This window comes from Stegostoma tigrinum, chromosome 5 (assembly GCF_030684315.1).
Source record: "Stegostoma tigrinum isolate sSteTig4 chromosome 5, sSteTig4.hap1, whole genome shotgun sequence".
Lineage (NCBI taxonomy): Eukaryota > Metazoa > Chordata > Chondrichthyes > Orectolobiformes > Stegostomatidae > Stegostoma > Stegostoma tigrinum.
Genome location: NC_081358.1, coordinates 26,415,911 through 26,429,330, shown reverse-complemented (window position 1 = coordinate 26,429,330; position 13,420 = coordinate 26,415,911). Strand labels below are relative to the sequence as shown.

General features: G+C 42.1%; 1 protein-coding gene across 2 annotated transcripts in view; it reads right to left on the bottom strand.

The window, feature by feature from the left end:
• Positions 1–13,420, bottom strand: part of ube2wb (ubiquitin conjugating enzyme E2 Wb) — a 49,630-nt gene that overhangs the window by 6,724 nt on the left and 29,486 nt on the right. For both annotated transcript variants that reach the window (XR_007247434.2, XM_048529847.2), the window contains exon 5: positions 931–1,006. Coding sequence is in view for 1 of the 2 variants with exons in the window: in XM_048529847.2 (XP_048385804.1) it covers positions 931–1,006 (76 nt within the window). In the remaining variant the exon portion in view is untranslated. The remainder of the gene's footprint in view (positions 1–930; positions 1,007–13,420) is intronic.

The window sequence follows — 13,420 nt, the reverse complement described above, 5'->3', positions numbered from 1 at the left end:
TACAAAAATGGTTCCCCTTTCCCTTCTTTTACCTATCAGGGATTCAACCAATTTGTGACTTATGCAGTGCCTCAAAAACCAATAAGCAAGCAGCATTAGTTTACTGCTTCCAAACAACTCATTTTCTTCTCCTCTATGAAAATAGTTTCTCTGAAAGGCTCTCAAGCTAGCTGAGTTTAGAAACTGCAGTATGAAAGAAAAACAGTTGTTCTGCTTTATCAATGTGTATGTAAGTTCTAAAGTAGCTTTTTTAGATGCATAACCTTATTACAGACCAAAATCTTTCTCCTACACATCCAACAGAAAAATAAGCAGCATTCATACTTAGTTAAACACATAACCTCAATTGTCACTTGATCCAAACTCTCACAGTACTGCCAATTACTTTACTTACATCAAAGGGCAGCTGAAAGCACATTTTACTTCTGTTCCAAACACTTCACAGGGATGTCACAAACTTGACAACTGCTTAATAAACTATGCCTTACTGAAATTCAGTGCCAATTTTTTTTACTCCTCCTCTGATTATGTAGCAATCATATGGTATAGATCCAGAAAGCAGGCAACTCACCAATAATGAAGAATAGTCACTGGGACAATTAATAGTGACTCTGAAAAAACATTGCAGCAAAACCCAATGTGCTCACCACATTTGCAACATGTGCCTAACAACAGTCTTTATATCATTAGTGTGTCTGCTCCATATTTTCCCTTTCTAGTTCAAAATTTATAATTTCGGTACCTTATCATTAAATCAAAAACACAGAACTTCATCTAAAACATTGTTCAATTTGTATTTAATACAGCTAAAAAATTGAGAGAAAAACAAATGTTTCATTAATTAAAAACACAGGATTTAAAATTAAGTCAAACTTTTATGTTCTTATCCAGACAAACATAGTGGACAATGTCTAGAGTTACTGTACCTACCATGATACCACCATTTTGTTTTCTTTGGATTTTTATTACATGTCCTTACATAAAATGAATTATCAGGAGGCCGCCTCTGTAATAAAGCAGATAAATTGACAATATGAACACTAACATCCAAAACTGCTTTTCATAAGTCAGGACCAACTACTCCAAGGATATGCAATCCCAATTGTCCTAATAACAGTTTTCTATAATTGTTTTGCAGACAGACAAGTGATAGGTGAACATTATTCAATCAGATGGCTTTTAACTAGGCAATCATTTTTGGCTGTGCAATATGATGGTGGTGGTGGTAGGGGACAATTTTGCGAGAGCATTTCAATTGAAGTTTGCTGTTCATGTAGAATATGTAAAATAATAACAATTGCCAAAGCAAGGATAATTTTGTTTTGAAAGAATGGTAACTAGTTTGGCTAATAGGGGAGTTTTCACAGGTTAGTCATTTGATCTTTGAGAAAACATTCAACAAACAAGGCTCTTTTTAAAAAAAGACTATGCAATAGGAGGCACCCTAGTGAAATCTGTGGAAACAGAATAGTGACAGTAGGTTCTCAAATAAGATAGGACATAACTAATACTATCCAACAGGGAAGCATACAGGCACCTCATCATTTCACTATAGCTACAAATTTCTTAAATGAAAGAATATCAAGCTATCAAAGTTTGTTGAAAACACGTTTGGTGGTGCAGCAAATATATAAAAGGGAGTATAAAACTTCAATGTCACACATAGATTAAATGAACAGGCAAAACTGGCACTTAGACTGGGGAGATTGGTCTGTCCCCAGAAGTTCAAAAGTAGCTTGTCGTGAATCAGCAACCTATTTAACATGATCTTCCCTCCACAAGAAGTTTAAGTTGCTAGTTCAAACAGATTTTGTAAAATCATTCAATGTCTTTTTCATTTGATTTAAAATTCTAAATTTTAGCAATATCTTTCAAGTCTGAAAATTAAAAAAGAAACAGGTCTGGTGAAAAATTGATTTGTTACAAGCCTATTTTGCACTTCAGTCATTGAGCAATTCCCAAGGAGTGGGAAAGTGGAAGTACAAAGTCTTCTGCGTTAAACACAAGAAAAATAGATCAGGGTATTTTCAAAGAATCTAGAAGCTAGGAACCATAGAGGGGAAAAAAAAAGATTTCGCATCGAAGTACAGAAATCATTACTAGCTAGAAGATTTGGATAATGGAAGATAAAGTGTGGGGCTGAATGAACACAGCAGGCCAAGCACCATCGTAGGAGCACAAAAGCTGACATTTCAGGTCTAGGCCCTGCATCAGAAAAGGGGGATGGGGAGAGGGTTCTGAAATAAACAGGGAGAGAGGGGCAGGCGGGTCCTATCTACTAGCCTCATCCCGCCCCCTTGGCCTGTCTGTCCTCCCCAGACTGACCTATCTCCTCCCTACCTATACTCACTTCTACAGGCTCCATCCCCAACCCTTTAACTTGTCTGCCTCCTCTCCACCTATCTTCTCCTCTATCCATCTTCGATCCGCCTCCCCCTTTCTCCCTATTTATTTCAGAACCCCCTCCCCATCCCCATCCCCCTTTTCTGATGACGGGTCTAGGCCCGAAACGTCAGCTTGTGCTCCTAAGATACTGCTTGGCCTGCAGTGTTCATCCAGCCCCACACTTTGTTACCTCGGATTCTCCAGTATCTGCAGTCTCTTGGATAATAGAATGATGACTTTTGTCTCAAGAGGAATAGTGAAGGAAATAGTGCTGCAGCTAAATAACATAGGTAGAGTTAGATCCTATTCTGGTGGTTATTCACTTCTGGACAATGCAATTCAAAAAGGATTTAACGGAACTGGAGGAAAATTCAGTAGAAAAATACTGGGCTAGAATATAGAGAATTGAATACTGGTCGAATTCAAGTGTTTAAGATTATTTGAAAAGTTGACAGGATATTTTGAGACAAACTACTTTCAACGGTGGGACAAATCCAAAACCTTGATATTAGAGACAGGTCTTTCCAAGTGATGTCACTTCTTCACACAGGGCACAATGGAAATCTGGAATTCTCACTCCTAAAGGCTGTTGAGGTTGAAAAGCTCAAAACTGAAATGGATAGATTTTTGTCAGACAAGTGAAATGAAGATCGATCGATAGAACTAAGGTCTAGATCGGCAATGAGCAAACTGAACTGCAGAACAGGCTTTAATGGGAGAATAGCTTTTCCTTCTGTAGTCATCACTGTTTGGAGTGTAAACGTAGACTATGCACCAGAATTTCACTAATTCGTCAACTCTGGAGGCCATTTGTAAACAGTGGTGGGGGCATACTAATGTTCAATATGCAGAGCCACACCCTCACATTTCCAATCAAGATAATTTTAGTCAGGAGGGGAAAACAATGAGATGTGAATTACTTGACTTACTTAGAAGTAGAAAACACAAGTCTGCTAGGCCATGTAAAACTAGTTCTGAATTTAAATAGACCTGATTTTCAGTATTCCAAGGGCCACAACCTGGAGTATGGAGGCACCTATCAATAGAGGTCTTACAAGCATATTAAAAAGGCCAGATGATGTTTGGTTAAGCTGCATTATCTGAAGTAAATAAACCACCCAGAATGACAGAGGGAAAAACAGAGCAAGCACCAGAGGATAAGCGCTTGTGATAGTGAATGTCAGCGAGTGTGAGAAATAATGCCCAACAACCTTTTATAAAATTGGGTTGTAGTCTACGGGAACTGAGGTAGGTGTACAAACCAGTCCATCTTGGCTCCTGCCTGCCTAATTAATGACCCCAAAGGCAGCAAACTGATTTGATCATGTCCTTAAGTCCTTGGAACAAACACTGTATCTCAAGGAACCTTTAATATTGAAAGCGGTCTAATGAGTTAGGAAACAATGATTTCAGTTGCAGAAATAAAACCCGTGTGTTTGATTTTTTTCAGACTTGAGAGACTGGAAGGTACAATCTCTGTCTGAGAGCAGGGGCTAATAATGGAGCCAATCTGACTATATTTAGTCAAACTACGAAAGGAGGAAACTGCACTGTTGAAACTGGAATGCCCACGTTTGAGAAATCCAAATTGTTGCTTTGTGGGAATACCTTAACTACATGAACTACAGTGGTTCAAGATTGCTAATCTTGAAATGGTGTGCTGCTATGACATATACTGGCTTTGCCAAGAAAGTCCACATCTTATGAATTAAAAGAACTTTCTATCGCCTTGCATTCCATTGGCTAGATCCCTTTAATTATCACAGATTTCTTTGTGGCATTTCTATATTGATTTTTCTCCATTCTTGATCATAAATGCAGAAACTCTAATTAGATTTGCTATTACGCAATGTTCTGCAAAACAAAACCCACTTGCCCTACTTTATTCCAAATAACTATATTGAACACAACACATGACAATGATTGCCCAGTCATCTTTAAGTGAGTGCGCTGTGGTCTCAAGTACCACACAGGATTTCAAAAATTAAGATTAACACTCTCTCAAGAGTACCTCTGCTGAGCCAGTATCGTACTGCTGGAAGAGCTATCTTTTGGAAGAGACATTACCCAAAACACTGGACAATAGTGTTTCTGTGATGTTGAACGAGAAATAACATCATCTGTGACATCGCACACTTCTGTTTGTGGGAACTGGTGTGTAAATTGGCTGCCATTATTCCTAAGGTCAAAAATACTAAAATGGACATTGGGAAGTCATGAAAAGATCTGAAGAATTCTAAGTCTATCGTTTCTCAGTTCAAATTCACCGAGCTGAAAACTGAAGTTCTCCAACCCTCGTCTTTTACTCCAGTTTCTTCCTGAAAAATCAGAGTTCTATTAATGCATTTCTCAGTACAACTTTGCTCTTCTGTTTCCTTATTTGCAGAGTCCATGATAAACAACTAGAAATTCAAATGACTTGATGATGTAACAGCTCTTTAAGGCTTAACCCAATCGATTCAGTTAAAATAAAAATAAAGTAATGCAGATGCTGGAGATCTAAAATAAAATCAAAGTGCTGGAGAAACTTAGCAGGTCTGGCAGCATCTGAGGGGATAGAAAAAGAGCTGAGGTTCTGAGCCCAATATGACTCTTCTGCCTAGTTCGGGGGTGGGGGTGGGGCAAGAAAATTAGGGTATTTATGCTGTTGACAAAGGGGGAAGAGGTGCAAAGAGAACGGATGGCAAGTGCACCTAAAGCAAAGTACAAAGGGATTGCTAATGGTAGCCAAGGAGTGCAGAATAGATGTTAATGATGGGTATGAATAATGGAAAATAGTTCAACTTTATCGTGAGCAATGGTCTTTCTAAGCTACACAGGTGCATAGCTGTTCCAAGGGTCTGCACGCCCACTGACATGTGGACGCACTCATTTCCAGTTTCCAGAAATTTGTTGCCCTTACTCTGCACGGTTTCCGTGTGTCCCTACCAATGTGGTTAACTATTCACCACCGAGTGAAGGAAAAATGATTAACACTCAGTGCCTTTTCTTATTTGACAGATATGTCACTGACAGTGCTATCAAGTGCCACTTATTCAGCAGTAACCAACTGACTTAGCCAACCTATGCCACTTAGACAAGAATTCATGCAGCGTTCAATTCAAATACAGACAGAACAGCTGGATTTCAGAAATTAGGGGAGATTAACTGCCTTTATATCAAGGCAGTACTTGACAGCATTTCATCATGGAGGCCTAATAAAATTGAAATCAATGCCATTCAGGGAAAACTCTCTACTAATTAAAGTCATAATCAAGTCAAAATAAAGTTTGCAATTACTGGAGGTCAATCATTTCAGTCCCAAGGCATCCAGCAGGATTTTTGTTTTCAAAAACATCTTTCCTGGAATGTCCTGGAATCAAGGATTTGTTGCCCATTTCCAACCGACTTTTAGAAAGTAGTGGCCTTATTAAATTGTAAAGTCTGGGTCCTGTGGGTGCAACCGCTGCATTATTAGGAAGGCTTGTTCTGGGTTTTTTTAAATCCAGGATAGCAGTCTCCAGATTTTGAGCTCATGACAGTAGATGAGGTCTTGTTTCATCATTGACCTCCTCCTCGTTGCAAGAGGGGGTCTACACTGATGACTGCACTGCATTCAGTACTATTTAAATCAGCTCTGATACAGAAGTGCATGAGTTGATGTAGCAAGATCTGGACAACAGTCAGGCTTGGGCTGATAAGTGGCTAGTAACATTCATGCAGATATGTGCCAGGCAATAATGTAAAAACCACTTCTATTTTTTGGAATGTGGGCTTAAAAATTGGCAAAGATATTACCTTAAAGAAGATAAATCACATTGCAGTTTTGAAAAAAAAAGTTACTGGAACATAGAGATAACAAGGACTGCAGATGCTGGAATCAGAGATAATAAAGTGTGAAACTGGAGGAACACAGCAGGCCTGGTAACATCAGAGGAATTAGGAAAGCTGACGTTTCAGGTCTGCACCCTTCTTCAGAAATGGGGCGGGGACCTCAAAAATAAATAGAGAGAGGAGGGGTGGGGCTGGGGAAGGTGGGTATGATGGTGATCGGTGAGTGCATGTAAGCAGTGGTCAGGGTTAGTCAGTGAGGTGGGAGTGGCAGATACGCGGGAGAGAAGACAGGCAGGTTGTGTCAGGTCAAGGAGAGGAAGGGTTGGTCATGAGATGAGGCCGGAAGTGGGGAGATTTTGAAACTGCTAAGATCCACATTTAGGCCATTGGACTGCAAGATCCCAAGGCAGAATATGAGGTGCTGCTCCTCCAGTTTGCAGTGGTGTCATTGTGACACTAAAATGTTTTACATCCGTTTTGTTCAGCATCTGCGCTCTATGCAACAAACAACAACTTCCACTTGTGAAACACCTCACCCCAGCCCTACCCCACTGCTCTCCCTATTTTATGCATATAAACTGACATTTTCCCAGCCACCATCAGTTAACGTTAGCTCTGATTTTTTCTTCACAAATGCTATCAGAACTGCTGAGCTTTTCCAGCAACTGTGTTTGTATCTGGGAATTCTGCTCACCACCTCTCTGCAGACGATGCAAGGATTGACAGAGTCTGCGGATGATGCACGGATTGGCGGAATTTGCAGATAGTGAACTGTCAGAGGATACAGCAGGATATAGATCAGTTAGAGGCATGAGCAGAAAAACAGCAGATGGAGTTTAATCCAGATGCATTTTTGAAGGTCAAGTCCAGGTGGAAATTATACAGTGAATGGCAGAACCCTCAGGAGTCTTGCTGTGCAGAGGGATCTGGGCGTGCAGGTCCACAGATCGCTGAAGGTGACAGCGCAAGTAGATAAGGTAGTAAAAAAGGCCTATGGCATGCTTACCTTCATTGGAAGAGGTACCGAGTATAAAGATAGGCAAGTTACGCTGCAGTTTTACAAAAATTTAGTTAGGCCAATCTTGGAATATTGTGTGCAGTTCTGGTCACCACATGACCAGAAGGATGTGGATGCTTTGGAGAGAGTACAGCAAAGGTTTACTAGGATGGTATGGGGATTTTAGTTATGAAGAAAGGTTGGTTTCACTGGAATTCAGGAGGTTGAGGGCAACCTGATAGAAGTTCACAAGATTATGAATGGCATCGATAGAGTGCAAAGTATGATGCTTTTTCCCCAGGGTGGACGGGTCAATTACTAGGGGATTTAGGTTCAAGGTACTGGGGAAGGGCTGGGGGAGGGTGGTTAAAAGACGCGTGTGAAGCACACATTCCATACATATGGTGGTGAGTGCCTGGAAGTCTCTGCCAGAGACGGTGGTGAAAGTAGACACAACAGCAGCATTCAAGAAACATCTGGACAAATTCATGAATAGGAAGGGAACAGGGGGATACAGATCCTGTAAATGAAGAGAGTTACAGTATGGAAGGGCAAAAATGTGTCAGCGCAGGCTTGGAGAGTTGATGCTGTGCTGTATTTTTCTTTGTTCTTCCTAAAGCATGCAAAACTCTAGTATGCCGGATGAATCAGTTTTTGTCCAATGTGTGCTGGACGGTTTCCTTTCGCAATACGTTGAAGGGCCGACAAGAGGGGAGGCCACACTGGATCTGGTACTTGGTAATGAACCAGGCCAGGTGTTTGATTTAGTGGTAGGTGAGCACTTTGGAGAGAGTGACCTTAATTCGGTTACATTTAGTTTAGCGATGGAAAGAGATAGGAACATGTCACGGGGCAAGTGTTATAGATGGGGAAGGGCAATTATAATACAATTAGGCAAGACTTAGGAGGCATAGAATGGGGTAACAAAATGCAGGGGATGGGGACAATCAAAATGTGCAGCTGGTTTAAGGAACAGATATTGCATGTCCTCGACAGGTGTGTCCCTGTCAGGCAGGCAGGAAGTGATAGGGTAAGGGGACTGTGGTTTACGAAAGAAATTGTATCTCTTGTTAAGCAAAAGAGTGATGCTTATGTGATGACGAGACGAGATGGTTCAGATGAGGCAATGGAGAGTTACAGATTAGCTAGGAAGGATTTAAAGAGAGTCAAGAAGAGCAAGAAGCAGACATTAGCAGGTAGAATAAAGGAGAACCCTAAACCTTTCTATAGGTATGTGAGGAATAAGAGGATGACTAGGGTAGGAATAGGGCCAGTCAAAGACAGTAATGGGAAGTTGTGTGTGGACCCTATGGAGATTGGAGAGGTGCTGAACGAATATTTCTCATCTGTTTTCACTCAGGAAAAGGACAGTATTGTAGAGGAGATGACTGAGTTATGGGCTACTAGAGTTGAAAGGGTTGAGGTTAGTAAGGAGGAGGTGTTATCCATTCTAGAAGGTGTGAAGGTAGATAAATCCCCTGGGCCGAATAGGATTTTTCCGAGGATTCTCTGGGAAGCAAGGGTGGTGGTGGCGGAGCCTTGGGCCTTGATCTTTGAGTCCTCATTGCCTACAGGTTTAGTACCAGAGGACTGGAGGATTGCAAATACTGTGCCCTTGTTCAAGGGCAGTAGGGATGACCCAGATGGTCCAATTATAGACCTGTGAGCCTTACATCTGTTGTAGAAAAAGTTTTGGAAAGGATTATAAGAGATAGGATTTATAATCATCTAGCAAGCACCAATTTGATTGGAGGTCGTCAACATGGGCTTGTCAAGGCCAGTTCATGTCTCACAAACCTCACTGAGTTTTTTGAGAAGGTGGCCAAGCATGTGGATGAAGGTAGGGCAGTTGACGTGGTGTACATGGACTTCAGTAAAGCCTTTGATATGGGTCCACATGGTAGGCTATTGGAGAAAATACGGAGGCATGGGATTGAGGGAGATTTAGCAGTTTGGATTAGAAACTGGCTTTCTGTAAGAAAGCAACGAGTGGTGGTTGATGGAAAACATTCAGCCTGGAGTCCGGTTACTAGTGGTGTGCTTTAAGGATCTGTTTTGGGACCACTGCTGTTTGTCATTTTTATAAATGACTTGGATGCAGGCATAGGTGGATGGGTTAGTAAGTTTGCAGATGACACTAAAATTGGTGGAGTGGTGGACAGTGTGGAAGAATGTTGCAGGTTGCAGGGAGACTTGGATAAACTGCAGAATTGGGCTGAAAGGTGGCAAATGGAGTTCAATGCGGATAAATGTGAGGTGATTCACTTTGGGAAGAATAATAGGAAGGCATAATACTGGGTCAATGAAAAGATTCTTAGCAGTGTGGATGTGCAGAGGGATCTTGGTGTCCATGTACATAGATCCCTGAAAGTTGCCACCCAGGTTGATAGTGCTGTTAAGGCGGCTTATGGTGTGTTAGGTTTTATTGGTAGACGGATTGAGTTCCGGAGCCGTGATGTCATGCTGCAACTGTACAAAATGCTAGTGCGGCCTCACTTGGAACATTGCATGCAGTTCTGGTCGCCCCATTACAGGAAGGATGTGGAAGCATTGGAAAAGGTACAGAGGAGATTTACCAAGATATTGCATGGTCTGGAGCGAAGGCCTTATGAAGAAAGGCTGAGGGACTTGGGTCTGTTCTCATTGGAGAGAAGAAGGCTAAGAGGGGATTTAATAGAGACATACAAGATGATCAGAGGATTAGATAGGGTGGACAGTGAGAGCCTTTTACTGAGGATGATGATGTCAGCTTGTACGAGGGGGCATAGCTGCAAAATTTAAGACAGATCTGAGAGGCAGATTCTTTATTCAGAGAGTGGTAAGGGCGTGGAACGCCCTGCCTGCCAATGTAGTTAACTCAGCCACATTAGGGGCATTTAAACAGTACTTGGATAAGCATATGGATGATAGGATAGTGTAGGCGGTTGGGCTTAGATTAGTTCACAGGTTGGCGCAACATTGAGGGCCGAAGGGCCTGTTCTGCACTGCATTCTTCCATGTTCTAAAATACATAAGGACATAATGGGCTACCACCTGCAAATTCCCCTCCAAGGCGCACACAATTCTGACTTGGAACAATGTTACCATGCCTTCAATGCACTGTATCAAAAACCTGGAAGTCCTTTAATAAATTGTGTTTAAATATATGTCACATGATTTGCACGCTAAGACCTGCACACCACTATCTTCAAGGACAATCAGCATGGGCTTAAATGCCAGGCTTGGCAGCCACACTTGCACCCCGTGCAAAAACACATAAGTGATAAACTATTTTAATCGCATAATTCTCCAAATGTTGACTTCATGACGGTAGATATGAGATCTTACTCTTCTCTCGGCAAAAGAGGCACAACTGTCCATAATCTTGGTAACTGAGCGGTATCTTTTATACAATATCAATACTAATTCTAAATAAACCAGAACCGCTCTGCATCTCTTTAGCAAAACTGAACATTCTTATTTTAAACTTCACAGTGCCCAAACCCTCAGATGCCTTTACTATTTCCTGTATTCACTATTTCAGATTTGCAGATTACATTCTTACACCACCTATAAAATATGCCTTGTGCAAACTTCTGCCATATTGATAATTTTCTACACACAACATGGTGGCTCAGTGATTAGCATGCTGCCTCACAGCACCAGGGACCGAGGTTCGATTCCACCCTCGGGTGACTGTCTGTATAGAGTTTGCACATTCTCCACGTGCCTGCATGAGTTTCTTCCGGGTGCTCCTGTTTCCTCCCACAGTCCAAAGATGTGCAGGTTAGGTGGATTGGCCATGCTAAATTGACCGTAGTGTTCAGGAATGTGAAGATTAGGTGGGTTATAGAGGGTTGGGTCTGGGTGGGATGCTCTGGGTCAGTGTGGACTTGTTGGGTCGAAGGGCCAGTTTCCAAACTGCAGGGATTCTATGGTTCTATGGTAAAACCAACTTGCCCATTGCCTCCATTTTAAACAGTACACATGAAGTAAAAGGTAAAATTGTCACAGGTTTACCAAACCAGAGGGCTGCTCTCTCATTAGAGAAAAAGACACAGCTGGTGGTGGTTTAATCTGAAGGTCATCACGGGAAGTGAAACCACACTACTGGTATCTGTACCAATCATAAACCAGTAATCCATCCAACTGAACTGCACATTATCTGGGTAATGAGCCCGGTCAGGTGTTAGATTTGGAAGTAGGTGATAGCGATCACAATTCTGTTATGTTTACTTTAGTGATGGAAAGGGAGAGATGTATACCACTGGGCAAGAGTTATAGCTGGGGGAAAGGCAATTACGATGAGATTAGGCAAGATTTAGGGAGCATAGGATGGGCACATTAGAAATGTGGAGCTTATTCAAGGAAAAGCTCCTGTGTGTCCTAGATAAGTATGTACCTGTCAGGCAGGGAGGAAGCTGTAGAGCGCGGGAGCCGTAGTTTACGAAGAAGGTGGAATCTCTGGTCAAGAGGAAGAAGGCGGCTTATGTTAGGATGAGATGTGAAGGCTCAGTTAGGGCGCTTGAGGGCTATGAGGTAGCCAGGACAGACCTAAAGAGAGAGCTCAGAACAGCCAGGAGGAGACATGAGAAGTTGTTGGCAGATAGGATCAGGGTAAACCCGAAGGATTTCTACAGGTATTTAAAGAATAAAAGAATGACAAAAGTAAGATTAGGACCAATCAAGGATAGTAGTGAGAAGTTGTGTGGGGAGTCGTGTGGGGAGTCAGAGGAGATAGGGGAAGCACTAAATGAATATTTTTCAACAGTATTCACTCTAGAAAACAACAATGTTGTTGAGGAGAATACTGAGATACAGGCTACTAGACTAGGTGGGATTGAGGTTCACAAGAAAGAGGTATTAGAAATCCTAGAGGGTGAAGATAGATAAGTCCCTTGGGCCAGATGGGATTTATCCTAGGATCCTCTGGGAAGCCAGGGAGGAGATTGCCGAGCCTTTGGCATTGATCTTTAACTCGTCATTGTCTACAGGAATAGTGCCAGACGATTGGAGGATAGCAAATGTGGTTCCCCTGTTCAAGAAGGGGAGTAGAGACAACCTGGTAATTATAGAACAGTGAGCCTTACCTCAGTTGTTGGTTAAGGTTATAAGGGATAGGATTTATAATCATCTAGAAAAGAATAAATTGATTAGGGATAGTCAGCACAGTTTTGTGAAGGGAAGGTCGTGCCTCACAAACCTTCTTTGAGAAGGTGACCAAACAGGTAGATGAGAGTAAATCGGTTCATGTGGTGTATATGGATTTCAGCAAGGCGTTCGATAAGGTTCCCACAGTAGCGTATTGTACAAAATGAGGAGGAATGGGATTGTGGGAGATATAGCAGTTTGGATCGGAAATTGGCTTGCTGAAAGAAGACAGAGGGTGGTAGTTGATGGGAAATCTTCATCCTGGAGTCCAGTTACTAGTGGTGTACCGCAAGGGTCGGTGTTGGATCCACTGCTGTTTGTCATTTTTATAAATGACCTGGATGAGGGCGTAGAAGGATGGGTTAGTAAATTTGCAGACGACACTAAAGTCGGTGGAGTTGTGGATAGTGACGAAGGATGCTGTAGGTTGCAGAGAGACATAGATAAGCTGCAGAGCTGGGCTGAGAGGTGGCAAATGGAGTTTAATGAAGACAAGTGTGAGGTGATGCACTTTGGTAGGAGTAACTGAAAGGCAAAGTACTGGACTAATGGTAAGATTCTTGGTAGTGTAGATGAGCAGAGAGATCTCGGTGTCCATGTACACAGATCCTTCAAAGTTGCCACCCAGGTTGACAGGGCTGTTGAGAAGGCATATAGTATTTTAGCTTTTATTAATAGAGGGATCGAGTTCCAGAACCAAGGGGTTATGCTGCAGCTGTACAAAACTCTGGTGCAGCCGCACTTGGAGTATTGCGTACAGTTCTAGTCACCGCATTATAAGAAGGATGTGGAAGCTTTGGAAAGGGTGCAGAGGAGATTTACTGAGATGTTGCCTGGTATGGAGGGAAGGTCTTACGAGGAAAGGCTGAGGGACTTGAGGCTGTTTTCGTTAGAGAGAAGAAAGTCGAGAGGTGACTTAATTGAAACATATAAAATAATCAGAGGGTTAGATAGGGTGGATAGGGAGAGCCTTTTTCCTAGGCTGGTGATGGTGAGCACGAGGGGGCATAGCTTTAAATTGAGGGATGAAAGGTTTAGGACAGATGTCAGAGGTGGTTTCTTTACTCAGAGAGTAGTAAGGGAATGGAACGCTTT